Source organism: Hyaloscypha bicolor, assembly GCF_002865645.1.
Source record: "Hyaloscypha bicolor E unplaced genomic scaffold K444scaffold_117, whole genome shotgun sequence".
NCBI classification, from domain to species: Eukaryota; Fungi; Ascomycota; class Leotiomycetes; order Helotiales; family Hyaloscyphaceae; genus Hyaloscypha; species Hyaloscypha bicolor.
This window is the reverse complement of record NW_020194619.1, coordinates 722,770-747,633: the sequence shown is the minus strand read 5'-3', so window position 1 is coordinate 747,633 and position 24,864 is coordinate 722,770. Positions and strand designations below refer to the sequence as shown.

General features: G+C 50.7%; 9 protein-coding genes across 9 annotated transcripts; 3 read left to right on the top strand and 6 right to left on the bottom strand.

Annotated features, from left to right (window-relative positions):
• Positions 1-6,670: 6,670 nt before the first annotated feature.
• Positions 6,671-8,535, bottom strand: K444DRAFT_615411 (uncharacterized protein). Its single transcript, XM_024880724.1, has one exon. It carries the CDS (start codon positions 8,431-8,433, stop codon positions 6,763-6,765), a length of 1,671 nt encoding a protein of 556 aa, XP_024733867.1. The 5' UTR covers positions 8,434-8,535; the 3' UTR covers positions 6,671-6,762.
• A 109-nt stretch (positions 8,536-8,644) lies between these two features.
• On the top strand, positions 8,645-9,624 carry K444DRAFT_565745 (ERP1 protein precursor). Its single transcript, XM_024877111.1, has 3 exons — positions 8,645-8,932; positions 9,004-9,309; positions 9,384-9,624. Exons 1-3 carry the CDS (start codon positions 8,720-8,722, stop codon positions 9,531-9,533), a joined length of 669 nt encoding a protein of 222 aa, XP_024733866.1. The 5' UTR covers positions 8,645-8,719; the 3' UTR covers positions 9,534-9,624.
• Positions 9,567-10,131, bottom strand: K444DRAFT_40734 (uncharacterized protein). Its single transcript, XM_024872575.1, has one exon. It carries the CDS (start codon positions 10,006-10,008, stop codon positions 9,694-9,696), a length of 315 nt encoding a protein of 104 aa, XP_024733865.1. The 5' UTR covers positions 10,009-10,131; the 3' UTR covers positions 9,567-9,693.
• Positions 10,132-10,254: 123 nt separating this feature from the next.
• Positions 10,255-11,816, bottom strand: K444DRAFT_644676 (casein kinase-like protein I; the record flags this gene model as incomplete). Its single annotated transcript, XM_024884991.1, has 4 exons — positions 10,255-11,250; positions 11,299-11,447; positions 11,499-11,568; positions 11,688-11,816. The coding sequence occupies 4 exons, from the start codon at positions 11,814-11,816 to the stop codon at positions 10,255-10,257; spliced, it is 1,344 nt and encodes a 447-aa protein (XP_024733864.1).
• A 134-nt stretch (positions 11,817-11,950) lies between these two features.
• Positions 11,951-13,066, top strand: K444DRAFT_40729 (uncharacterized protein). The gene has a single exon (XM_024872574.1). The coding sequence runs from the start codon at positions 12,084-12,086 to the stop codon at positions 12,960-12,962; it is 879 nt and encodes a 292-aa protein (XP_024733863.1). The 5' UTR covers positions 11,951-12,083; the 3' UTR covers positions 12,963-13,066.
• A 1,267-nt stretch (positions 13,067-14,333) lies between these two features.
• On the bottom strand, positions 14,334-18,901 carry K444DRAFT_565739 (uncharacterized protein). Its single transcript, XM_024877110.1, has 4 exons — positions 18,469-18,901; positions 18,341-18,410; positions 14,953-18,291; positions 14,334-14,902 (listed from the first exon to the last, which is right to left on the bottom strand). Exons 1-4 carry the CDS (start codon positions 18,784-18,786, stop codon positions 14,484-14,486), a joined length of 4,146 nt encoding a protein of 1,381 aa, XP_024733862.1. The 5' UTR covers positions 18,787-18,901; the 3' UTR covers positions 14,334-14,483.
• A 723-nt stretch (positions 18,902-19,624) lies between these two features.
• K444DRAFT_535146 (uncharacterized protein) lies at positions 19,625-21,779 on the top strand (the record flags this gene model as incomplete). The annotated part of the gene is made up of 2 exons (XM_024875265.1): positions 19,625-19,761; positions 19,886-21,779. The coding sequence occupies 2 exons, from the start codon at positions 19,625-19,627 to the stop codon at positions 21,777-21,779; spliced, it is 2,031 nt and encodes a 676-aa protein (XP_024733861.1).
• A 492-nt stretch (positions 21,780-22,271) lies between these two features.
• On the bottom strand, positions 22,272-22,957 carry K444DRAFT_534788 (Sedlin; the record flags this gene model as incomplete). The annotated part of the gene is made up of 3 exons (XM_024875237.1): positions 22,272-22,445; positions 22,524-22,847; positions 22,910-22,957. 3 exons carry the CDS (start codon positions 22,955-22,957, stop codon positions 22,272-22,274), a joined length of 546 nt encoding a protein of 181 aa, XP_024733860.1.
• Positions 22,958-23,167: 210 nt separating this feature from the next.
• On the bottom strand, positions 23,168-24,831 carry K444DRAFT_593646 (malonyl CoA-acyl carrier protein-like protein transacylase). The gene is made up of 2 exons (XM_024878316.1): positions 24,549-24,831; positions 23,168-24,480 (listed from the first exon to the last, which is right to left on the bottom strand). Exons 1-2 carry the CDS (start codon positions 24,727-24,729, stop codon positions 23,393-23,395), a joined length of 1,269 nt encoding a protein of 422 aa, XP_024733859.1. The 5' UTR covers positions 24,730-24,831; the 3' UTR covers positions 23,168-23,392.
• Between the last annotated feature and the right edge of the window lie 33 nt (positions 24,832-24,864).

Below are 24,864 nucleotides of genomic sequence, written 5' to 3'. Positions count from 1 at the left end.
GCACTTCCAAGACTTCTGCTAACCTCCCCTCCCCTCAGACGAGGACGAAAATAAATCACGACAACAGGCGGCCCTAGCCTTCTCACTTCGAAATTCCACCTGGTCGGGAGGAGTGCTTTTCCAGAAGTCGAATATGACCCTCGAGAGTGAATCGTGGGTTGGCTCCAGTACGGAAACTCTTTCCTGATTTCCTAAGACTGATCAAGCGAGAGCAACTTTCTTCGATGTCGTCAACTTCTTGCACAATTCTTCTTTTTTGTCGGTTCCAACTCAAAACTCCCAAGTACCTCTCAACCACTCTCTTTGATCCCGTTCTTGGTGCAACTGCTCACTTTTCAGCTTGGTTGGCTCGCGTTCCCCTCAATCCAACGATTCCTCCTCCTGTTCTTCTAGATTCTCGTTTCTCGGAGTTTCCGGCACTATCTCTCTTCAACGATTGAAGTCTCAATCCTGGACGGCTGGGCCTGAATATACTAGGACAAGAGGATGATGGGCAATGATGTTATCTGATCCACAATAAGGCCGTGAAAGGAAGTCCCTGCAAGTTTGTGTCTCATGGGCCTCGTGCTACGGTCACTGGACTAAAATCCGCCGTCGTGGGGTTGCGTTGAGGCGGTTGATCCGAACTGGCGCGCCTTGCGTAACAATGAATTGATCCAGGAACGTCGACAAACTGGCATTGAGGACTGCCTTCAGGTGAGTTTCACGCCGCCTTCGGCATACGTCCCTTGGTGGATAAATGCAGATTCCGTTAGGTCGTAAGCTGATCAGTGAGCTTTAGAAGTTTCCCCGTGAGTTCACGTGGCACAGTTGTGACAGAATTAGAAAAAGGACGAGGGACCGGCCAAATCGTCTATGCTTTCGTCTCGTTCAACTTTGTTTTCCCCCGCCCAGCTGCACCCGAGTCAGTGCTGCAAACGCGTGTAACTCGAATCGATTCCTGGTCGGCCGCGATCGATAGAACTAAATGCAGACGGATCCTCTGCTGGGATTGCGAATATTGACTTGCACTGGGACTGCACTGGACAGGACAGGACAGGACAGGACAGGACAGGACAGGACAGGACTGGTCTGGAGTGGAGTGGAGTGGAGGTGGACCTGATGGAAGGCGAGGAGGGAAGGACGCACGCAGACCCAGTGGCTTGGTAACGGACGACGCAAAGAATGCTCGCCGTTTGGGGCTGCTGCCAATATATTGACGCTCGCCTGTGGTTCAGTCGTCATGGGGTGGGTGCTGTGCCCTCCTGGCACGGAGCCATATCGCGCGCCTATTGCGGGACCACGTCGCTAAGGCCCCTGGCGGTTCAGCTTACGGCCCCCGCTGCGTCAGACACCAGCCCGCATGCGTCCAGCTTGTATGCTTGCACGGTATCAATTATTCATCGAGGCTGCCACGGCGAGGGTCCAAAGATTGCAAGGCGTGTGCCGTGGCGATCGTTGGTTTCACGCATGCTGGATCTGGGAAGTCACACGGGCCGGGGGCCATTCTCAGGGCATTTTCCAGCCTTGTCTCTCCGCACATCAGCACTATCACCACTACGCAGCAGGCCAGCAAGTGAGAGGGGGGAAGAGAGCCAGTCCGCGGGATCGCTGGGCGGGAGCAGGAGCAGATGAGGTGCATATGGCACGTTTGTGCTCTTACAGCAGTCCGGAGAGATGGGAAGGCTTCCCAGCCTGGCGCCGGCAGACCAGGGTTCCTCAACGACAGCCAGACGTAGCTTCACGCTTTGCCCGTTCCCCCTCCCACCTGCCTCTCCCTCCTGCTGCGCTCTGCCATCGCTGGACAGGAGCAGCTGAGCGGCTGCTCGCTTTGCACTTGCATCAGCGCGCCCGTCTTAAAGCACATCACAATCTGGACGTACTACCGCGAGCCATCCATCCCTGCTCTGCCGCGCCATTGGCTGCGTCTCTTGCCTCTTCGTCGGCGGTTATCTCGATTGGGCAAGGCTGCAATAAGTTCGAGGGCCAACCTTCAGCAAGACGCGCACATTGCACACAAGGCCGCCTGTGTTGAGTTGATATTGACTGCAGAGCCGGACGCTGGAGCAACACAAGAAGGGCTGTGTCCAGGCTCGTGTTCGCGGTGCCACAGAACTCAGCAGAAGCACATCTGCGCCGAGAAGCGCAGTGCTCCCAGCCAGTCAGCCTAGGGCGCTCAACGTTGTTCTAACACCCGTTTCCCTCGTCGCCGGCATGGTTAGAGTTCCTCAGGGTGCAGTTGTTCGGATGAAAACGCGTCGTGTAATTACGATCGGAGCGTCACTTTGGATGTACTGGACTTGGTCACGACTCCTGCCGCTTCAATCCCTGTGCGCATGAATATGACTGATGAGCAAACCGAGTTGAAGCCCACCTTGATGGGGTGAGGAGGGGCGGGGAGGATATCTGGTGCCCCTTGCCGTCATCAAGCCCGGCTGCGTCTCTTTGAAACAATGCTCCGAACGAAGGGATCCGTGGCAGGGATATGTGACAAGAATAGATCATGAGGATCGCCAAGGGTATGGGATGGCGACAATTTCTGGAGGGAGATCGCAATCGCGATCCCGACTGTAAACTGGTTCCTGGGAGACGGACGAGGGATTCGATGAGGGCGGGGGAAAGGGGGCGGGGGCGTTTGGCCGTTTGAGCACACAGCACAATAACGACGAGATATCACGGCAGAAAGGCAAAGGCATGCATGCACAGGCGAGGACACCCCAGGGCAGGCCCGCCCCGCTTACAGCGTCAACACCCATTTGCTTTGCCGAGCTGCGTCTCGGCCTCCGTGCTTGAAGCGCTGCCTACGGGCCAGGATCATATCCGCTACTCGCAACCGAAATCGAACCAACATCAACCTCACAAATCACAATTTCACAAAAGCGTTTGCGTTTGGAGCCAGAAGGGCGGTTTGACAACCTTGCGCTGGGCGATGGCCCGCTCTGCAAGGGCTTGCCTTCTCCGGCGCCTGCTTTTCTCGAGTCGCAGGCACGATGGGTTTGGGAGTCTGGCAGTCTGGCAGTCTTGGGAGTCTTGGATGTTGGGAAGTTGGGAAGTTGGGACTCATCACCCATTGCGTACGTGCCCGCCTAGGAAAAAGCAATTCTACTGTCAGTGTGCGGGCGAGGCAAGAAAACGCGTCGTACAGCAATGCTGCCGGCAGATGCCAGAAAGTCGAGCCAGGCCGACGGAGGGGACCGCGGATCTGCCAACAGAAAACGGGTTTGTGGGAATTCCTCGCCGAAAGGAGGAAAGCTAGATGTGTGCACAGCCAGATTGCCCGCGAATCACCGCCGGAGCCGGGCTGGCTGGCGTGAGGCACATCGCAAAAAAGTACAAAAAAGATGCGAGTCGATTAAGCGCGGCGTGCTCGCCTCCCCTTCCTCCGCGCAGCCTCAAAAGGCGCTGCCCGGTCGGCCCTGTTGGCAGTGTCTCGAAAGGCCAACCCGGCTGGGGTTCGTCCACTGCGTCTGGCCTCTGGACTGCACACTTCCACACCTCACTCTCCACACCTCACACTTCACACCTCACACCTCACACCTCACAAAACCGCGAATTCCTTGTGCCCCTCCTCCGCATACAGACCCGTCCCCGAAATAGGCCTCTGTTGATCCTGCGCAGAGGTGCTGGATGTGTGATTGTTGGAGAAGGCTGCGACGGCACCAATAGCATCGACGGCTCTCCAACGCGCGGGGATGCTTCTGCAAGTTCCGCTCACACGATTCACTGGGCAGGGATAATGCGGAGTGCCTGAATTTTCTCGTGGCCTCGTGATTGAGCCTGTGCTTCCCCGGCCGCTGTTGGGAGCCAGTCAAGCGACAGTGCCGCACTGCTTGGTTCTGAGGTTGCACACTTTTAGCCGCCAGGGATGGGAGGCACCAGGCATGGGCTGGGGCTGCGATAGTCATCCACTTTCCCTACTTCTGCGCGCTGGTGGGCGACTCATATGCTTTTGCGTCCGGTTTCATGTTGTTTGGGCGGCCAGCCGAGGCAGCATCAGCCTTTGACGCGGAGAATTGTCCAAAAATAGCCTGGCGGGCAATCGCCAAATCTCGATCATCGCGGCAAGGGGCTACCTCACGTGATGGGCACGACTCCGAGCCGTTCTCTAAGTTGCCAAGATGTCGGCCGCTCGATGAGACTCGGTACTACCGTTCCAATTCCTTGGGGACAGGATGCAAACCGTGCATCCAACGCTCAATTGCACGTCCGGAAGGTCTGGCGCCGCGTAGGAGCGGCTGCCTCTCCCTTTCTCCGGTCCTTGACCCCCATCGTCGAATGGGGATTTTGGGAAAACATCTCATCAAATCGAGAACGCCAGGACTGGTTCGACCTGGCATTGTACGAGCAACATATCTCAAACACGGGGGATTGTTCAAACCTCGAAACAGAAACATTCCACTTTGCCAATTAAATCATTCCTCGCCACAGCCGCCGTCTAAGCGCCTTTCCACTCGACGACCCCTTTTCCTCTAAACGCTCGCCAAACCTCAACGTCCATCTTCCTACATAATCTCTCTCCACTCAAAGTACACCCTGCTACACCATCATGTCGGTCTTCAAGGTCAAGCCTGCAGCTGGCTGCCACAATTTAGCTCCTTGCCCTGTTCGAGCTTAATTTTTGCTCTGTACCTGCAGAGCGGCTCTCCACGATCTGCATGGGAAGGCCACAACAGCGTCTCGCCTGCCACAGACTCCAGCTTCTGTGCATCATCGGAGAGTAGATCCGGGCCGCCGCCAGGGGACCAAGGGTTCATCAATAGCGCCTAGATATGGTTTGGCTGCCGAGATCTCAAACGGTCTCCTCGATGTGATGGAGACGTCATGAGGCTGAGGGCTGGCGACTCGAGGGCTTTAGGCGCTGATGCAGGTACTCACCAACACAAACCTTGAGGGTTTGTAAGGCTGGCGCTTGAAGTTTATCCATTGAAGCGCCCCGACCCCTTGCAAAGGTCTCCCCGAATGGGGACAAGATTGGCCAGGCTACTCCGGAGACGATGCAAAGCTGTGAATTTGAGCGTTTACGCAGTCCACGGTGGCAATCTCAGCGTCTACATAGGTCCGTGGAGAGCGTCATGCTTGGATCCTGCTCTCCGTTGCGAGAATGAAGCTTTTTATAGCTGTGGGGAGCATGAGGCAAATCTCCGATGCATGATGCTCCTCAGTCACACCCATCCTGCACAGATCATGCAGGCTTGGTGACGAGATCTCTATGAGAACCTAAATTTGACATCTCTTGAATGCAGATCCTTGGGACTCCCGACGTATTATTAGCATTTATCCGAGCCTGTATCACGGGAATTGGTGCACACGACCACTCACCGACGCCAATTGATGTTATAAGTTTGTTGTTCTCCTCGCAGGATGCAAGTGCATTCTATGTTCGAACGTTTCAGGGCAAATTGGCTCAAGAACTCGGCGTTTAAGAGTATGACCATGATGCGTGGAGTCGTGGCGCCTCAATTCCATATCACCTCAACCTGCATATCTTGTTGGAGGCAAAGACCATTGCTTTGTAGAGGACTTGCAAGTTTAGTCATCATGCCAAAGCCTCCTGGAATACCTCCATGGACCCCAGACTCCTCAACTATCAAGCATCGACATTGAGCAATGGCAACATCCAATGCCCACAAGAGACGACCGGAGTGAAACTTATGCTCAGAAACTGATATTCCTTGGAACATACTGAATGGCAAATAGCAGAGCTCAAATATATAAGCAAATACCTCCCTCCTTCCCTCCCCCAAAACCAGTCGAAGTGGCCAGCCGTGGTCCAAATACTGGCACTCGAATATTGGCAGAAGAGCCTTGGGCACATGTTCGAGCCTCCCTATGGTTACAAAGTTTAGAGAAACAATGTGGTCTCTTTTCTTCCCGGATCTTAGAAACTCTTCTTCTAAGCTTCAACTTCTTTTGCATTCTTTCAGATGTTATAGGAAGGAACTATCCATCCCAAAACTCCCAGAGACCAAGGACGAGAATTCCAAAACCCTGATATTAATCGAAGTATTATGATCCGTTTAGACTTCACAGCCTCGAAAGATGGACTCTAATCCTGGCAAGCTGGCTTGGACAAGGCATGAAGACAAAATGACTTAAATTATGAATATTCATTCAATCACTGACCTTTCTGTCCCGTTGGAGCTTTTACTCCACAAGTCAACTTATTTCAATCACTCGCGCTCATTTTTATAACCAACGCCGTTTTGCCGAATTTTCACAGTAGTTGCAATTGAACACAACAGCAGCATATTCATTATTTGCTTCCCCTGGCCGCGATTCTATTTCACGGTTGCTATCAGTATCTAAGAAGGAAGCTGGGGTGTGGGAATTTGAACATGCCCTCAAGGAGCTCAATGCTTGGTCATCACGTTCGGGCTCGAAGCAATACGAGTTTATGTTTAGTGAATCAAAACGAAAGATGATGGGAGGCTATGAACGGGCAAGATTTCCTAATGTTTGTGAATATGATGAGCCATATGTTGCTTTTGGATCCCGAGCATACCATTGAGGTGATGTTGTTAACCAAAGATGCTTGAGGTTGAGGGAGTTGCGCAGTCGGTTCTGCAGAACATGATTGGACATGAATGGGGCAAGCCGTGTCTTTTCGAACACTTCTTACTAAATACCTGGAGCATATTATCAACGACTTCACAATACAATCTAGAGAAAGAAGCAAGTATATGGATGAGGTCGGCAAAGCAGAAGAAACAGCGATGGCGTTGACCGAGAGGTCAATAATACTATGTGTGGTCATACCAGCACAACTAACACTACAAAGAGTCCCTATTTCTTCTGCCGCTTGGTGCTCTTGTCACTCACACCACTCATAACACTGGCACTTCTCTTATGCACACTGCCAGCTCTGATACTTGGTGCGGCACTCTTCTCTCTCCCTCCATCCTCCATCTTAATTTGCCCATCTCCGGCTCCAGCACCACCCTCACCATCCTCATCACCAGGTTCCGGCTCTCCTCTCTCAGCCCGTCCCTTCTTCTCCCGCTCCGCCTTCACAGCTTTTGCAACATTGATCTCCCCAGCCAGCTTGTCAGCCAGCTTCCTCTGATCAAGTAAACCATTGATATTCTGCAATAAAATCTCGAACTGCTTCCCGACCTCTTCAGTCGGCATCCGCAATCTCTGAGAAATCCTAAGTTCAGTGAGGACATTTCCAATCTTCTGTTGCTGAATCGAAGATTTGCTGGTGATTGGCTTGCTGATTTTCTCGTGCCGGAAAGCAGGTCCGCTGCTTGTGATACGATCAAGATGTTTAACACCATACATCTTCTCTTCGTCAGCGGTGAGTTGACGGCGCTCGCTGATTCCTTGGGAAGGGCCTTTCTTGTTATTGTTGCCGCTTGGTCCGGACATGGATTCCCGATTAGTACTGTCTCGACGGTCAAAACTGCCTTGTTGATGTAGATTGCTTGGGCCAGCGGGACTCATGCCATCGGCACCCATCAATGATCTCCTCTTCTTAGTTTTGTCGGCCGTCATGAGCTGTTGGAGGAGCTGTTGGAGACCCTGACTGGAGGTATAGACGCCAATGTTTCCTTGACTGTGAGGGGCTTCGAGACGGGAATACAACTCTCGTCGCTCTTGAGTCAGCTTCTCAGACCGTGCCAGTATTCGCTTGAGCTCTAAGAGCAAGCTCTCCTCCTCCCTTGCCTCTTCCTTGGTCCGATGGAAAGCAGCCTCTGCGAACTTCTTGCGAGCCGCTTCTTGATTCGGATTGAACTGGTGCATGAGCTCCAGCAAACTAAACTCGGCTGCATTCATGAGCTCAGGTGGCTTATTGAGCTTCATCATTGTCGCAGCAATGGAGTAATACCGGGCCTTCATATCTTCCATAGTCCTGACCTTCTGGGCAGGTATGATAGCACCTACTGCAACATCGACATCCATTTGTGGCGTTGGAGGTTCATACTCGTAACGGTCCCAGATTACCGGCCATCGTAAATCATACTCCTGCACTAAGTCCATCAGATAATCCGTCTCCTCCCTCGACCAGTCCTCGCTCTGGAGTTTCGTATTGTATTGCTCGTCGTCGTACTTTGGCGTCTGTACCTTAACATTAAACTTCGCAAATGTCGAATCCTCGATTTCCGAGGCAGGTTGGGGCGCTGATGGCTCTCCATTTCCATCCTCTGCTACAGGGGCTGGGGGTGCTTCCGTCTTCCTCCTCCAATGTCGCAGAATCAAAGAGTCTTCGTTCCTGGCCGAGTTCTTGAATGGCTTGAGTTCCCACTTCGCAGCCGGTTTCCGAGTTGCAAACCGCCTCTTCTTGAATACGGTGACCTCTGGAACAATGGCGATGGGATTATCCCCACTGAGATTCTGTACTTCACGCGCAAGGCCCTTCAGAACCGGTCGTGGAGCGGCGATCTTCTGTTTCTTCGCGGGTCGTGGAGCATCGCCTGGGAGGTCCAGCATATCGCGCACATCGTGAGAAGACATCGTGAGTGACCTGCAGCAATTTCAGTTCAGATCGACGTGACAGACTGATGGATTTCGTCGATGCGCGAAGCTGCGGTGATGAAATGTCGTTTTTGACAAACGTCTTGATGTTCGAGCGTGTCGATTGAATCGGCCCCGACAATCGCACGGACCACGTCTAAAAATTCCACGGGAAGTCGTGAACGTGGCCAGGAATAAAGGAGAGGAGGAGAGCTCACACGACTAACTCGACCTCCTTTCCACGCCCTGCGAAATCACAACAATCTACTCCTCAGATTGTACCACTATGCGCTCGGTAATTCCATTACTGTCCCTGAGCGCCTTGCTCGTGCCTGTGCAATCCTTATACTTCTACATCGACGGCACAGCACCCAAATGCTTCTTCGAGGAACTGCCCAAAGATACGCTTGTGGTCGGCCATTACACAGCAGAGGAGTACAATGATAACACGAAAATGTGGTCCAAGCATGATGGGTTGAATATCTTCATATCTGTTGATGTATGCTCTCCCTCTTCCGCCAGTCCCCTTTCCCTGTTGACTACAATGATAATTACTTACATCCATTCCAGGAAGTATTCGACAACGACCACCGTGTCGTCTCCCAGAAGGGCTCATCATCAGGCCGATTTACGTTCAGTGCTGCCGAATCAGGGGACCACAAAATCTGCTTCACGCCCTCGTCGAACTCTGGCGGCTCAAACTGGCTCTCGGCTCTCCATCCGCAAGGCGGCATCAAGTTGACGCTCGACTTGGCCATTGGCGAGACGAGTGCTATCGAAAGCACGGACAAGGGAAAGATCCAAGATATTGTGAAGAGGGTTAAGGATTTGAATGGAAGATTACAGGATATCAGACGAGAGCAGGTTTTCCAGCGTGTACGTCCCTATCTCAGGTTCTCCCTCAGGATAAGTGCAGTTGGTTGGTTGATGGCATGCTGATTGTATGTTAGGAACGTGAGGCCGAGTTCAGAGATCAGTCGGAGTCTACGAATGCAAGAGTCGTGAGATGGACGTTGGTTCAACTGGTAGTTTTGGGCATCACCTGTGCATGGCAACTTTCACACCTGAGATCATTCTTCATCAAGCAAAAGCTGACATAGAGGAACCATTCCTTGGTGGGGTTGTAGAAAATGGGAAACTTGTAAGACTTAGGGAGGCAGGACTGGGACGGAGTAGATGAAATTACTGCACACTTTTCAAACCTTCACATAATGCATTTCGATTCACGGCACAATATGTTTTCGAAAATCTTCTTTCCACTCATAGAACTGAACCCGAAAATCTCATTTCCGATGCCTCTATGTCACCCATTCGCCGTTGCTTCGCACCGAAACGAAAGCTATACTCTCGTGAAGTCCCTCCCGTGCAACCAAGACCATGCGTCGTTGTACTGAGGGTGCCTGCCGTGAAAGAGAATGCGATGCTGATGAGGAAACGGGAAAACAGAATATTAATCTTGGAAGTAGTTGCTTGGACATGAGCCATGTGCCGTGAGGAGTTTTTGATGACGTGATTGGGTGCGGAGCCTGGCAAAGCCAAGGAAGAGACGTTTATGTGACAAGCAGCGAGAGTCATATCTGCTTATAGCAGAGGAGAAAGACAGAATTGCAAGCTTTTGCTCGCGTGCAAAAGGTTACATGATATGATTAGGAGGGGGGGTCTGGAAAGGGATTTTGGTCATTAAACAACCACTCGAAAGGTAGGCGACTGCGGGATGGGATGGGACCATTAATTGTGAGTGCTGCAATGTTCAGAGTGAAGAATTCATCCTAAAGATAAATGTCAGTGACTGAGGTCCAGGTTCAAGGGGGACAGGTGGGACTAACCGCAACAAAGAGCCTTCATCATCTTCTGGAAGCCCGACAGTTGTGGCTCCTGGTTCCTCCCGTTCTGCGGCTGGGCTGTCATGTTGACCTGTGGCGTCATCCTCTGGGGCAGATTGTTCGAGCTGTTCTGGAATTGCGCCTGGGTTGAGCCGGTTGGAGTAGCGACGTCTTGGAGGCCCCCCGCCGCTCCGCTGCTGCGTTTTGGGACCAAGCCGCCTTGGGCGTTTGGTCGATCGCGCGTCTTGCCCATCCCCGGTTTGATGGGGGATGGTGGCGGGGGTTGCGCGGCGTTTAAACGGGCGGCGGTGAGGTGGCCTGGCGTGCTATTTCCTCTGGTCGTACCGTGTAGTTCTCTTGCTGATGCTCCCGGAACTGCATTGGGTTGATGCAGCATGTGTTGAGATGGGTGTTGCTTCATGGCCTCCCAGCCCTTTCCGTTGTTGAGCTTCATCCAATCGTACTCGCCATCCTCAACTTCTCCGGTGTTCTTCAACGCCTGGGTAAACAGATCTCGAAGATAGTCGTAATCTGGTGTGTCCTCAAATCCAAGGTTTCGGACGTAGCTCAAATACTTGTTGAACTCCTCGGGGAAACTATCACAAAGATCCTTGATCGCAGTCGTCTGTTTCTTCTCTCCAATCTTCTCATACTTTTGCTTGTTCGTGGCAGCCTTGAGTCCTTGCCAAGGTAGCCCGCCCCGCAGGAAATACATGAAAACATGTCCTAATGCTTCAAGATCGTCTCTTCTCGACTGTTCCCGACCCAGATGTGTGTTGATACTCATATATCTTGCAGTTCCAGATAGAGATTTTCGCTCCCGATATGGAATGTGCTGTTTCGTCTTTGGGTCCCGGTATTGCTTCGCCATTCCAAAATCCACCACGTGGATTACATTAGCAGACTTCGACCCAGGTCGACCAATGAGAAAGTTATCGGGCTTGATGTCACGGTATATGAGGTTCTTTTCGTGGATTGTTTGAACTCGCGAGAGCTACTTACGGTCAGCAACCATCGGCCTGAAATAAACTTTGTCACCTACCATTTGCTTCGCCACCATCACCACAGTCTTAGTAGAGAATCTTCTGTTGCAGTGATCAAAAAGATCTTCGAGGGACGGGCCGAGTAGGTCAATGACCAGAATGTTGTGGAGGCCCTCTTGGCCGAAGTAGTAGACATTAGGGATACCAGCTATCTCGAATCAGTTTGAGAGGCTCGACGCAGAAGCAGTGATATACTGACGGCAGCCAACAAGAATTTTATATGTTCGATACTCATCTCGTAATTGTGGGGCATCACTCTTTCGAGGTTCCTGAATAAGGTCGAAAGTTAGCCAAAAAATCAAAATCTCGACGTGCAGTTCTTAAACAGAGCAGAGCAGAGCAAGCACCGTTGACAAGGTTTCAGGACGTTATTGAGGTGTTGACGTACAAATTTGATGGCGACTTGTTGGTTGTTCAACAGATTCGTCCCCTCGAAAATCACACCAAATGAACCCTCTCCGATCTTCTTGCCCACTCGGTAGTGTACACCGACGACATTGGATGATGAGGATGCCATCGGGTCGGAATTGAAAGCTCGCTGATGAGCTGGACAGCTGATTGAGCTTCAACGAGTCCGATGCAGGATGTGCAGCCTGCTTCAAGAACGCGAAGTTCAACCAACAGCGCACACGACGACTGTGGCAACAAAGATATCAGCGTTCGACGTCCTCCCAAATGTGAGTCCCAGCGGCGGAGACCCTCTCCCGCAACGATTGACGGTCGTGGATTGCGGGTGTTGATGTCGACCTAAAGTTGGAGGTTTGCTGGGGCGGAGACTCACGAGATGGCAAGCGAAGCTCCACGCAGTAGCAGGGCAGGGCAGGGCAGGCAACTAAAGAGGGAGGGCGCAGCAAGCAGCCTGGGCACAAGACAAGACAAGACAAGACAACACCGCCCGCAAAAGTCGAACAACGCGCAACGCAGAAAGCCGGATTCCTCACGCAGGCAGACGTCGCGGGAAGAATGGACTGTGGCCGAGAGTGACGCACAGGATGCCTTGGTCGTGAGCAGCGAGAAGGAAATTGGCTGCGGAGAGAGGGACGAGCAAATCCAGGGGCAGCACAGCACGGCCAGGTCGTTGGGCGCCGGGCGTCTTAACGACCACCGTACAAATTACAATACTGGAGCAAGACGGGTGCCGTACCAAGGAGCAGAGAGCCGTTGCTGTTGCACGGCAGTGTCCGTTCTATGTGAGTCTGTGTTTCTCTGCAAGCAGATGCGGTGTGCAAGTGCCATTCCCTTTGAATTCTCACTACGCAGAACGTTTGGAGGAAGGGTTAGAAGACTGGAAGACTGGAAGACTGGAAGTCTGGAAGTCCGGAAGGAGAAGACGATTCGTGTAACTGCAGACAAAAGGGCCACCAGAGAGCAGATGATTCCAAACAGTCAAATATCACCTCTGAATCAATGTCCTGCTTCTCACTCAGCCTTCAACCACCCCTTCGTCTGTGCCGAGCAGTCAGCAAGGACTTCTGGAAGCAAAGAATCGCTCAAGCGCAGTCAGCCTCCGCCCCCAGATCACGCTTTGATCCCATCCCCATTCGCCAGCAAATTTAGGATTAGTGTCGACTTTGAAGGATTCTTCAGCTTCCCTTGTCGGATGCTTTGCCGTGATTGGCCTCGCTCAGGGGCTGACAGACACAGTCCTGAGTTCTCGCATTAACCCTGGCTGCACGGATATTACAAGTAATTGGCTGAGTCCACCGTGGCAGAGGCTGGAACTCGGCCAGTTCAAGCTATCTTTGGCCTTGGAGGACTTTGGCCTCGATCGGCATAGTGGGGATGTTAAGACGGGAAACCGTTGGCAATCCACCATGTTCCGCATACAGGACGACATCTAATAATAAGTCCGTATACATCTTGCAGACGCCTAGCACAGAAATATCCGCGACGAGGTCTGGGAGCACGAGAAAGGAGTCGAGTGAAGCTTGGATTCCCGACTCCTCACCAAGCAGCCGACCTCCCGAGCATCAGGCCGCTTTTCACGTGCCGATGTTGAAATTCTTCCGAGAAAGAGGAAGTTGACTTCAGGGTTGAAGTACAAGGGCCAGGATGAAGCTCGCTTGCAAGAGGCCGAAGTTTGTTGATCTCTATGTCCTCCCATTCGCTAGATCCCGACTTATTACTTCGGAGCAATTTCAGACATTCCCACCGAACGCCAGTATTGGGAAATGGATTTGAGGCAGATGCCGTTTGGCTTGTTTTTACGGCTTTCGATTCTTAGTGGCACTCAATAATATTACACTTAAAATTGCATCGAGGTCCACGTTGTATTGCAAGAGTGCAATGCATGCAAGCTAGCAATGGAGTTGTAGTCTCAGGTCACACTGCAGCTAGCATGATGAAGTGAGTACAGTAGCAGTATTCCCCTCCCCCCCGGCTCACCCATCATATCTGCTGTTTATCAGCGCTGAAATCAAAAGATTGGTTTTCGTCGGCACGTGATTCACCCCCCTTTCGGCACCACGCCGTCGCGTTCTCTCTGGCTGTCCTAAATTACGCCGTAGCTTATGCCCTTAAGCCGGCAAGTACTTCTCGAAAGGGAGGCAGTTCTAATTCTTCGAATCGGAGGGATATGCCCGGACAAATCTCTATATTCACGAGTGGCAACTGAGGTGTGCAAGGCTCAGGGTTATTACGGATAGTAACATGGAGTATGGATGGAAATTCGTTGTGGATGGCATATTCGAGAGTAACTTAAGAGAGTGCTCTATATTCAACATAGTATCCCTGGGCATAGGCAAGGGAAGAGCCTCTCGGAGGAGGAGAGCGGCCAGAATGGGTTCGATTCCCTAGTTAGGTGGCCACCTGGCCAGGCGTAGTATACAAGAGGTAGAGTGGCCGGGGTCTTCCTTTCTTGGACATTATCCCACTTACGAAGCACTGTCGGTGGGACCACTTTTGTATATATTGCAGCCTGAGGCGCGTGCAACTCTCCTCTCTTTAGCCTGAAAAACGTACGAGCTAGTAAGGAATCAAAAACAAGAACTTGCCATCTCTGGCTGTCCTGGAATACTAAAAAATCGATTCAACTGGCGATATAAAATATATTATGGGTCTGGTTTGGTCTTGGGAATACACATCTGGTCATTCCTCGTCTTGCTTCCCAGTTCGCCGGGTATCAAGAATGCTATACAATTTTAAATTTACAGTTCGCCGTTGATATCATTATGTCTTCCCTCATTCAGTATTGCTTGATCGATCTCCGGAAGCTCCCAACATGACCATTCGCCTTGAGATTGTGCCGCGGCTTCGCATGTAGCAAACTCTCTGCCTTTTTTCTCTCGTTCTCCTTGATGCCTCGTTCCACCTGTTTGAGTGTCTCCTCTGCCTCCTTCATCTTTCGTCCGTCATCATTCTCATCATTCACTTCCTCTGCGTAGTCTTGCTTAGCTTGCACCAGCGCCGTCTGGTACCACTTGTCAAGCCTGCAGGATTTGATGAAAGGTGTCAACAAGACATCTTCTGCTTGCATGTCCTTCATAATCTTCTCTCTAATACTTACGTCCAGTCCAGTGAATCGATGGTCTAGCTCCTCTGTCCCCGCTCCTAGAACATCTTCTGGGCTGACTGGCTTCACCGGTGACTTCTCGTCAAACAAGCCTATTCTCGTTAGCATGGCACAGGACCTTATTGGGACTCAATTTACATACGGTTTCTAAGACAGGATAGGAACGTTTGGTATAAAGCTGTCTTCGATAGCTGCTCTGAAACCTGCTGGTCGTCTTTTTGCTCGGTGTTATTGATATCGGCCCAATCATCTCTCAACATGCATCGCCTCCAGATGATACGCTGCGTCAGTCGTTGGTCATCTCTGTGCAGTCCGTAGCAAGTTGCCTGGAGAGCTTGATAGAACTGCACACTGCGGAGGTCCTCTGCGCCGGTCATGAGCGTGAGGAGATCGATCAATGCCAGGACGTCCATAGCTTCATGCTTGACGAGACGCGTCATGCTTTCTTCCAGGAACGATGTGAAAGTGGGTTGACTTGTCAAGGAATTGTTGCCATGAGATTCGAGTGCCAGTTGCAGTTCTGCGTTTTCATCGATCGCATTGGCAATAGAAGGAAGCACAACCTCGTATATCTGATCCTGGATCTTGATCAACGCGAGCTGTTCATGGACTGAAGAAAGTTCGGTCTTTCCTCCATCTGGAATGATGATCCCGTTCGCCTGGCTGTAGTTCCTACCCGCGAGCAGAGCCAACTTCCCCATGCTCAACTCGATTTTCTTGCTCCAGAGATCCATCTCGCGCGTCAGACCAAGGTCAAGGAGAGTCTTCGAAGCTTGGACAAAGTTCTTTTCTCGAGTCACCTCGTTGATCCATGCAACCTTTGCATACTCTGGCCTGCTGCGTAAGAAGGCAGTCAAATACTCTTGCTCCTCTGGCAATCCGTCCAACAGGTCTTGCATGGAACCTATACCAACTTCATACTCGAATAGAGCAGTGGCCCATTTTGTGCCAAATTTTGCAAAACAGGCCCTCAATCGGTTTCGCAGATCGCGATATCGGTCTTCCCAGTGCCCATATTCTTCTTGGCTATGACCAGGCTCACTCACTTTCTGACGGCTGAATTCGACTTCATACTGGAGGACAACTGCAAGGGTAGGGAGAATTTCGTGTTTTTCGGCCAGTTCAATTGCTTCGTCCGCCAGATCAAGACTAGTAGCGAGTATCCTAAGCTGTTCTTCTTGGGCGGAGCTCTGCGCAACCTCGATCTGTTCTCCCTCAATTTGGTTTTCGTGTGAACCTTGCGCAAAGTCCCACCTAACACATTCGGTGTTTGACCGGATGGCAACGTCAATAAGAGTGGAATATTCATGCCGGACTTTATTTACCACAACCGGACTCGGATGACCTTCTTGTGGGTCCTTGCCCCAGTATTCCTGGACGAGTGCACCAGCCAGTTGAGTTTGTTTCCTCAGGTTTTCTGCGACGTAAAATGTGGATGTCCAAAACTGTGGAAGCTTCTCATAATTGTCCTTCAAAATTCCGTGCTCCAATTCCTCATCTGCGAGGCCGTAGAGCTCCAAGTTGGCAGTCCGAAAGTCGAAGGCACCTTGCAAAGCACCGAGAACGAGGTCATCAGCTTCGCTTATTATATTCATCACATAGTTGTGATCTTTCTGTCCGTCTTGATAGGTATACTTGATGACTTGGTATGCCCATGGAATGGCAATCTCCAGATTCCAGATATCCCTGATGAACCAATGGCGAACACGATCCAGCTCACCAGCTTCAGGAACCGGCTGGGTCTTGTAGTCCTCGTGGATGAAGTCAACGACCTCTGCGAGAAGTCCTCGTTTCTGGCCGACCGCCTTCTCCCTGACACAAGCATCATAGCGCTTCCAGATCAATACTGCAGCTCTCATTTTTTCTGCATTCCAAAGCAGCTTCCATTTTGTCGCGCGGTCCAGAGCCACACCACTTGCTTTCAGGTGATCCGCAAGATGCTGCAGAGCTGCAGATCTTTTCTCTAAGTTCTGATGGATGGACGCAGGGACGGAAGGAATATGAGGAGTTTCGGATTTCAATATGTCAAGACTAAGCTCCAGTGCCGCTTCGGAAACCTCCTCAGATGAAAATTGTAGTTCGGGCCGTACTGCGAAGCTGAGGGGGTTTTGATCCATGGTCCCGAAGAAGACTGCCTGTTCTAATTTGCTTTTCGCCGTGACTTGTTGGGATCTGCTCGAAGCCAATTTTGTGATGTCAGTTGCTGCAACACGAACTACTCCTCCGCCCCGAACGATCAGAACGACTGCAGGATGCTTTGCCTTATGGCGGCGAGTCTTCGCATCCTCAATACCATGCGACGGCCCGCGAGGTTCTTCCACGCCAGAGCCAACAATCTCGACATTGAGGTCCTCTCGGAAGTCGATAACATCCTCAAATGATTGTGGAAGGATATAGCTCTCGGCTCGGAGCTGCAGATCAGGTGAGTCGGGTTGCGTCGCCATAGAAAGGACGACGACAGCTCGATCGAAGACGACATAGGCGACAAGAGCCGGGTTTGGTAGGTAGATTCTAGGTTTTGACGTTGCCGTCCGATTGATTGGAGAGGTATATGATTTGATCGCCCTGATATTTCCAATACTCATCTCGTCTCGCTTTAACACAATCTCAACAAGAAAGTAGTGAGAGTTGTGTCGCTCGCTCAGCGAGGTCAAAAGCAAGATATGGGCTCCGTTTTCGGCTTGGTCGACAATTTGGGAGTCCGTCACTGACTTTGGTGTGTACGTAAAGTCATGAATTTCGAAAGATTCAAGGTGTAGGTCCGTCATCACCGGAATCGCCCTCTTTATTGCCATGACAATAGGTTCTCTGCCTTCTGCTTCTGCATTCAGCGCGGTATGGCCGCCACGATGCATATTCCAGGATTGGATCTTCCCTTTCGCAGTTGCTACCACCACATTTCTCTCTCCAACTTTCTCTTGTGGACCCGCTCTAACAGCTGCTATATCTCCACGCCCAGCAGAGCTGGAAAGCGCATTGCGCAAGCTGCCAAAGATACCACCATTGACAGGCCCAGTCCCACCTCGAAGAAATTGGATGGTGATCGCAGGTCTTCCCTGTCCATCTCGAACGCTCATATATGCAATTCGGCCACTGCTGAATGAGAGTACGAAACCAGCGGACTCGGCATTCAAGATTTGTATGACTGTTTCCCCTGAAGAGATTCCTTGGATCGTTGTTTCTACCCCATTCCGTTGAAGTCTAAGGTCAAGAGTAGCCGCGCTAGATATTGATTCCCAATACGTGACCTTGCCCGTAGAAGGGATGACCACAACTAGTCCAGGGTCCGAGGAAGATGTTGATGGCGATACAAGAGTGCCGATTGGCAGAGGGCTGGATGTGTGCTTTGAAGATTGTGGCAGTTCGAAAGCGAAGGTCTCCGGTGAAGGACTACTAACAACATACGGCCAGACAATTGCATGGGTATGAGTGAGGGTAAGAGCATAGCCGTTGTCGGAATAAATTGCTCCATGTTGACGACCTGCAAATATGTATTAGCTCCATAGCTGTCAACTGGAGGATTTGCTGACCTGCGACATCTGCACGAAGGCGATCTGGGAAGGCGGGAAGCTTGCTGACCGTATAGGTATCATTCGCGGTCTATATGAAGCGAAAAGTATTAGCTACGGTCGCCCCCGGCCAGTAGATCGAGACTTACGAGAGTGACACTCCCATCCCCTTTGTTACTTCGGTCTGCCGATCTCGACTTCTTCCCTCGTACAACCATCTCTCGGTGCGGACCTGAAATTTCTCTAACGCTCTCGTTCCTCACGAGCGCAGCTGTCTTGTGATGTTTCGCCTCCTCCATCTCCGGCGCGCCATCTGGAGGAACAAATGTCTGCTCATTCAGCGCACTTCTTTGCCTCTTCCGCTTTGGCTCGACGATAGAGCCCTCGTTGGATAGAGGTCGTTGTCTCCGGCGGGAGGTTCGAACTGAGGCCGGAGGGGCAGCGCCATTTTGGGAAGGAGAGAACATCGTGAATAGGGAGGTTAACTCGGCGAAAGAGCTCTCATGAGCAAGAAGTAGAGCGTGTACGATGGGCGGACATCATCTACGCCAAGGCGATGTTGAAGTTCGAGTGACGAGGAGCTTTGTTGTTCTGGATGTTTACAGCAGAATGCAATGCTAACTTATTTTTCGCTAAAAATGATTGGCCAAGGGGGAAGGCGGTCAACTTTCAGGTTTCGCGGCCCAATCTGACGCGAAGCTTCAACAACAACTTTCTCATAGAATCGATACTTAGTATTTCCTCGTGATCTTGCTCGTTCAGGTAGAATTCTCAGTTGTTTCGGCTCCCGGGTAAGGTTATTAGCTTTCAGCCATCTCGAGTTTCCGTTCATTTTGCTTGGGCAGCATTGCAGCTCCGTCTGAACATCTCTTTGATCAACCATCTCAACAATGATCGAAAAGCTTGAAGGTATTCAGTCACGACTAGTTTCTTCACGACCATTATCAAAACGTCATTTTACTATTTAAAATGTTGCACCCTCTGTACAGGTCTACTAGAAAGCTCTCTAAAGCTCTCTGCATTCATTCTCTCTAGCTTCAGAATCCCCGAGACATTCTTAAGAGCCAATTTTCTAACGTCTGTTTGTTTTCTGGAAATCGTTAATGCGGCCAAGATTAAAACAACAGTCAAAATCACAGGCTCCATCTCCATACGGACTGATTGAGTAGTGTTTTACTATTCTTATAGCTGAACATCGAGCCAAGAGTCTCAGCACGTGACCTTGGCCTCGCCGGCCCCACCCGCTTCGTTGACGTATTCATATGTCGAGATCTCGAGGTGCAACACAAAGACGACAAGTACGAAATGCCACCACCGGTATCAACTTCAACAGGTCTTACGATCACCAATCCCTTGGTATTGTATCGAGCTCTCTTGTCAACTAAAATCATAGACCCTGACCCTGCTCAACATCGATTAGCACTAGAACTTCAAAAATTATAGTAAGTCTTATATATGGTTAATACTTCTCATCTCCACCAGCGAAGAGAACTTCCAGCCCCAAATCCGTTCGACAAGCCATTTTCCTTTCACAGTAAAGGATTTTGAATGCTTACAGTTCACAAGCTACCGCTTAAAGGATTATTCTCCCCAGGCCGAGTTTGGCGTTCGCCTTCAAACGATCAGTCGAGCCGTGGAGAGAGCTCCAAAAGTCGACGAGGATGGACAATTAGCAGCACCTGGACATCCGCTCCGCAGAAATCCTTTATTCTCCCGCCTCTTCTCGAAGAGAGAGGCACGAGATGCTCTTGCTTTAACAAGAGTACTTACGAGTCATGAAGCAGCTATGAATCTGGACTCCCCCAAGGGACTACTGCTCCACGGAGAGGTTGGAACAGGGAAATCAATGCTCGTTGATCTCCTAGCTGACAGTCTCCCGAACCGAAAGAAGCGGAGATGGCACTTCAATACTTTCATGCTAGAAACTTTTGCTAGGTTGGAGCACCTCAGACAGTCTCGCTCCCGGCGAGGGGCGCCCGAAGTAGAATCTGAACATTCCTTGATCTGGTTAGCAAAGGATATGATAGAGACGTCTCCAATTTTGTTCCTAGACGAATTCCAGCTGCCGGACCGAGCTGCAAGTAAAATCTTGAGCAATCTCTTCACTGCTTTCTTCCAACTGGGTGGTGTGCTTATTGCAACCTCCAATCGAATGCCAGATGAGTTGGCCAAAGCAAGCGGTATGGACTTTGCAGCACCCCCGAGAGGAGGTCTTGTAAGGAATTGGTTGGGCTCAGGCGCTGCGAGGGGCCTGTTTCCAGCGAATAACGAGTATGCCGCATTTGTGGACGTGCTAAAGGCGAGGTGTGAAATATGGAGCATGGAAGGCGGCAGGGATTGGAGGAGAAGGGAGGCAGAGGAAATGGAAGTCGAATCGGCGGAAATTGCGAAAGTGATGAGAGAGGAAATGATAGGGGGCTTCGCTAATATGCAAGAAAGAAGGATTGCCATCGAACTCGATCACGACACCACTAAGTTCGACGAAATCTCAAGTTTTGGTTGTGCCGGGGAACAATTGGATTCTTCCCCAGAAGAAATGAGCATCATCAAGGAAGTGACACCCAAGAAATACATACTGGCTTCCCCAGACAGTGAGGAGCTTTGGCGAAAGGCAATACGCGCATCGTTACCAGATGGGACACCAGAACAAATCCCGTGGGAATCAACGACACTACTCGTCTACGGACGGACAATTTCAGTTGAACGCCATTTAGAAGGAGTGACATATTGGACATTCCAAGATCTTTGCAGAGCTACTTTTGGTTCAGCAGATTACATCACGCTGGCTTCAACGTTCCACACCATTATTCTGGATGAGGTTCCCATCCTGACGCTTCTGCAAAAGAACGAAGCCAGGCGACTCATTACCATGCTCGACGCCTTGTACGAAGCACGCTGTAAGCTACTCATTCGGGCCAATACTGGCCCGGACGACCTTTTTTTCCCTGAAACAAACAAAGCAAGGTCACCTGGGACGATTTCAAGTCGAGCTGGAAATGGCGGTGGCGACGCGGTGTATCCAGAAACGTTCTCCGAGATCTACCAAGACCAAACATCTCCTTTCTGGCCAAATGTCTCATCTTATACTGATAAGCCAAAAACCGGCTATGATCCAGACGAAGATTCAGACTTCGGTCCCATTCCAGTAAAGGTGGATGAGATCGGACGTCAAATTGACTTTGGAATGACCAGTTCTTTCACAGGAGAGGATGAGAGGTTTGCGTATAAGCGTGCCAGGAGTCGACTTTGGGAGATGTGTGATGGAAGATGGCATGCGAGGTCGGAACCAGGCTGGTGGAGACCATTGCCACTGGATGTAAGGCGCTGGGAGCGTGCATCATCTTCAATTTCGACCACTGCTGGGCCACCATCTGTGAATGGGGATGTGAAGTTGGGGGAGTCCATTGAACTTGACAGGCCAGCTGGGCTGCAAGGTAAAGAGATAGAGGGGAGAGAATGAAGTATTCCCTTGAGCCCGTTTAGGGAGCAACGAGAATCGCCTACAAAGATAGGTTGGATTCATGATTGGGGGATGATAAAGTGGGGGAAGAAGTCGGCCCCGTGGGGCCAAGGACCAGAAGGTCTCCATCAAAGGGGAGAAAGGAAGAGTTGGACAGAATCTCCCACGAACACCAATACTCCCTGGCCGAATCATACTCCAATTGCTATATCCATTGTAAACTTACACAATAACTCTGGCCAGGAACCATGGAACATTTTATTTCCTCATGAAATGTGAAATGTCTAACTCCAAACGCAACAGCGGGACTCTTCAGTCTTTGGGTGCTCCATCAAGCATTGCTTAGATGTCCAGCTTCGCATCGAACAATGCAAAATACTTGAAATTTGGAAAAGTCTGGAATTGACACCATGAAAATGCAAACCCAAGTCCAAACATTACCCACGACAACCAACGCCATTAATGCAACATTCCCCATTACCACCTTCACAATTACGAGCTCCCCACCCCAGGAACCCAAGACTCCCCTATGCGCTTCATATCCTCCACAAACCTGCGACTAGTAATCTTCTTCCCGCCCCGCCCAGTGGGCGGACTATGCTCATCCGGCTCATAGAAAGGGTTCTGCAATAATGTCACATACGCCGCTTGCATAGCTCTAAACACCTACCAGCAAAAAAGCCAATCAGCATTTCTCCCCCCTCTCTCAACCAGAAGCCAGAGGCAGAAGCAGCCCCAACTCACCAACTTCATCTCTCCCTCCCTCAACCCCACACTCGGCCCTCCCTTTGCACCTCCACTCTCACCCACAATCCTCCCCCTCATATCCACAACAACCACAAACTTAACCCCAGTATTCGTCTCAAAGCCATACGCAGCAAGGCGCTCATCGATTGCGTGCAAGAGGCCGAAATCGCCCGAGAGGCCGCCGCCAGAGGAAGCGTTGGATTTGGAGCGCGATTCGAAGATGTCGAGGGTGCTGGCTAGGAGGAGCGAGAATTGGAGTGGTGTTCGGAGAGGGGCGTTGAGGGGCGCGGAAGGGAAGAGTGTCACATGGAGGGGGTTGTTCTGTTGTTGTTTGTCAGTGATTTAACTAGACAAGATGCGGGGTAGAGAGTGGCAGTGGTTACGTTTTTGCCTATTACACCTAGGCAGGCTATGGAGGGTATTGCTGTCATTATTGGTATGTGGTGTAAAGTTGTGATGTTGAATGTCACAGCCGAGATTTGGTTGAAGGCTGACGAGACGAGGCTGAAAGTTGGAAGAATATGTGTCTAGGATAGAAACCAGATTTCGGGCACAAAACAAGAGAATGTTTTTGTTTGAAAACAGTATCAAATCCATGAAAGCCTACTCAAATCTAAGTAATATTCATAATTTAATCCTGTAAAACATCTGCAATTTTAACAAAAAGTCCAGTCTCTCAGCCTGGTGCCTCTCGTTCAATCGCTTGAAAGGGACATATACACCTATGTTCAACGATCCAATTCTTATGTTTAATACAGTAATGAGTTATCCATCATCATATTGTCGTCCGTCTCTCTCAGTCCACTTCTCATAAAATTACTGTGCCTGCAACCTCTGTGCAACACGTCCAAAATCTTACATTCCTATTATTCTTCATCACTCGAGGTTTCCGTCTCATCCAGTGCCTTCAAGAACTCTTCGATCTCTTTAGGATCACTGATTCCCCAAACACCACCACCCTTCACCACATCTCTGCCCCTCATCCCTACCTCTTTGCCAACTAGATTCCGGCCCACCTTCCCAGGCCCAATGCCAATCCACCGCCGAATCTTCAATTCTTGATCCAAGTATTTAATACTATCCCACCATCTCACAGTCTCCACGCAAGATCGAGCCCACAAATCCTTTAAGTCGTCCTTACTCGTAAATGGCCTCGCGCTGACATTACTCACACAAGGCATGATCCCCGGAAACGTGATCAAATCTTCATTCTCTCTCCCCTTCACCCGACTCTTCCCTTCCAGCATCCTCTGCATAGCCTTTTTTGCCGGGATCATCAACGGACTGTGAAAAGGGCTATCGCTCTTCAACCTGACCGCCCTCGGATCATGCCCTCCAAATTGTCTTACATGCGTCAGGAGCGTTTTAATCCTCTCAATATTCCCACTCAGAACAATCTGATTCTTGCTGTTGATATTTGCAATCAGAACTTGTTGAATGGGTGGGACGTCCTCAGCGCTTTCTGATTTCGAGCCTGCGCTGTGGTGGCCTAAGAACTCATGAATTGCCTCGATCAATGGCTTGAGATGGTCTGGCTCGGTGACAAGAGCTACCATGCCATATTCGCCGCCATGTTCAGCGCATGCTCGCCGCGAGCATTCGGCCATGACCTCTGCTCTCCGCCTCACCAAGTATAGGCTGTCCTCGAAATGAACATAACCTCCTGCCACCAATGCTGCAAACTCTCCTAGAGAATGGCCTAGTGTGATGTCCACTCTCTCCGCTGGCTTGAAGCCAAACTCTTCTTCTAATATTCGGAGGATCAGGAGGGAGGATGCCATAATTGCCGGCTGGGCATTTTCGGTTGCTGTGAGTGTCGAGTTGGGTCCTTCTTCGATGATCTTGGAGAGCTTAAAGCCCAGCAGATGATCAATTTCTTCGACGAGTGGTTTGGCTGTTGAGGGGAAAGCTTCGAGCCATGGTGTGAGCATTCCTACTTTCTGTACGCCTTGGCCTGGGTAATGCGTCAATTAGAGATCTCGAGATAGTGACTCATACCCAATAAATGTAGCAATTTCTTACCAGGAAAGAAAAGAGCTGTTCGAGTCCGTGATGTATTACTTGATGCATAGCGTTTCTGCTGTCGAAGCCTGGAAAACAGCGCCTTTCTTCGACAGCAATTGAAAGTGACTGTGTCCTGCACGAGTGGTAATCGCAGAGCAGTGCTGCTCGCCTTTGGAAAACCAGCCAGAAGAGGCTTCATTTTCAGAAGCTGCCGTCCTGGGCGGCGCTAGCCGGAGTTGATTGAGCACGCTCAACAAGTCTGCGGTTTCGATGTTGGTGGTATTTCGAGTTTTGAGGTTGTCATGCAAGCCGGCAAGGCTGTCAGATGTCCTTA

Coding starts and splice junctions, on each gene's coding strand:
- K444DRAFT_593646 (XM_024878316.1), bottom strand. CDS start 24,729: ATGAAGCCTCTTCTGGCTGGTTTTCCAAAGGCGAGCAGCACTGCTCTG. Junction 24,481..24,548: donor AACAGCTCTTTTCTTTCCTG/GTAAGAAATTGC, acceptor CGCATTACCCAG/GCCAAGGCGTACAGAAAGTA.
- K444DRAFT_565739 (XM_024877110.1), bottom strand. CDS start 18,786: ATGTTCTCTCCTTCCCAAAATGGCGCTGCCCCTCCGGCCTCAGTTCGA. Junction 18,411..18,468: donor GGGATGGGAGTGTCACTCTC/GTAAGTCTCGAT, acceptor CGCTTCATATAG/ACCGCGAATGATACCTATAC. Junction 14,903..14,952: donor CCTATCCTGTCTTAGAAACC/GTATGTAAATTG, acceptor TAACGAGAATAG/GCTTGTTTGACGAGAAGTCA.
- K444DRAFT_565745 (XM_024877111.1), top strand. CDS start 8,720: ATGCGCTCGGTAATTCCATTACTGTCCCTGAGCGCCTTGCTCGTGCCT. Junction 8,933..9,003: donor ATATCTTCATATCTGTTGAT/GTATGCTCTCCC, acceptor CATCCATTCCAG/GAAGTATTCGACAACGACCA. Junction 9,310..9,383: donor GAGAGCAGGTTTTCCAGCGT/GTACGTCCCTAT, acceptor ATTGTATGTTAG/GAACGTGAGGCCGAGTTCAG.
- K444DRAFT_40729 (XM_024872574.1), top strand. CDS start 12,084: ATGGCAAGCGAAGCTCCACGCAGTAGCAGGGCAGGGCAGGGCAGGCAA.
- K444DRAFT_40734 (XM_024872575.1), bottom strand. CDS start 10,008: ATGACTCTCGCTGCTTGTCACATAAACGTCTCTTCCTTGGCTTTGCCA.
- K444DRAFT_615411 (XM_024880724.1), bottom strand. CDS start 8,433: ATGTCTTCTCACGATGTGCGCGATATGCTGGACCTCCCAGGCGATGCT.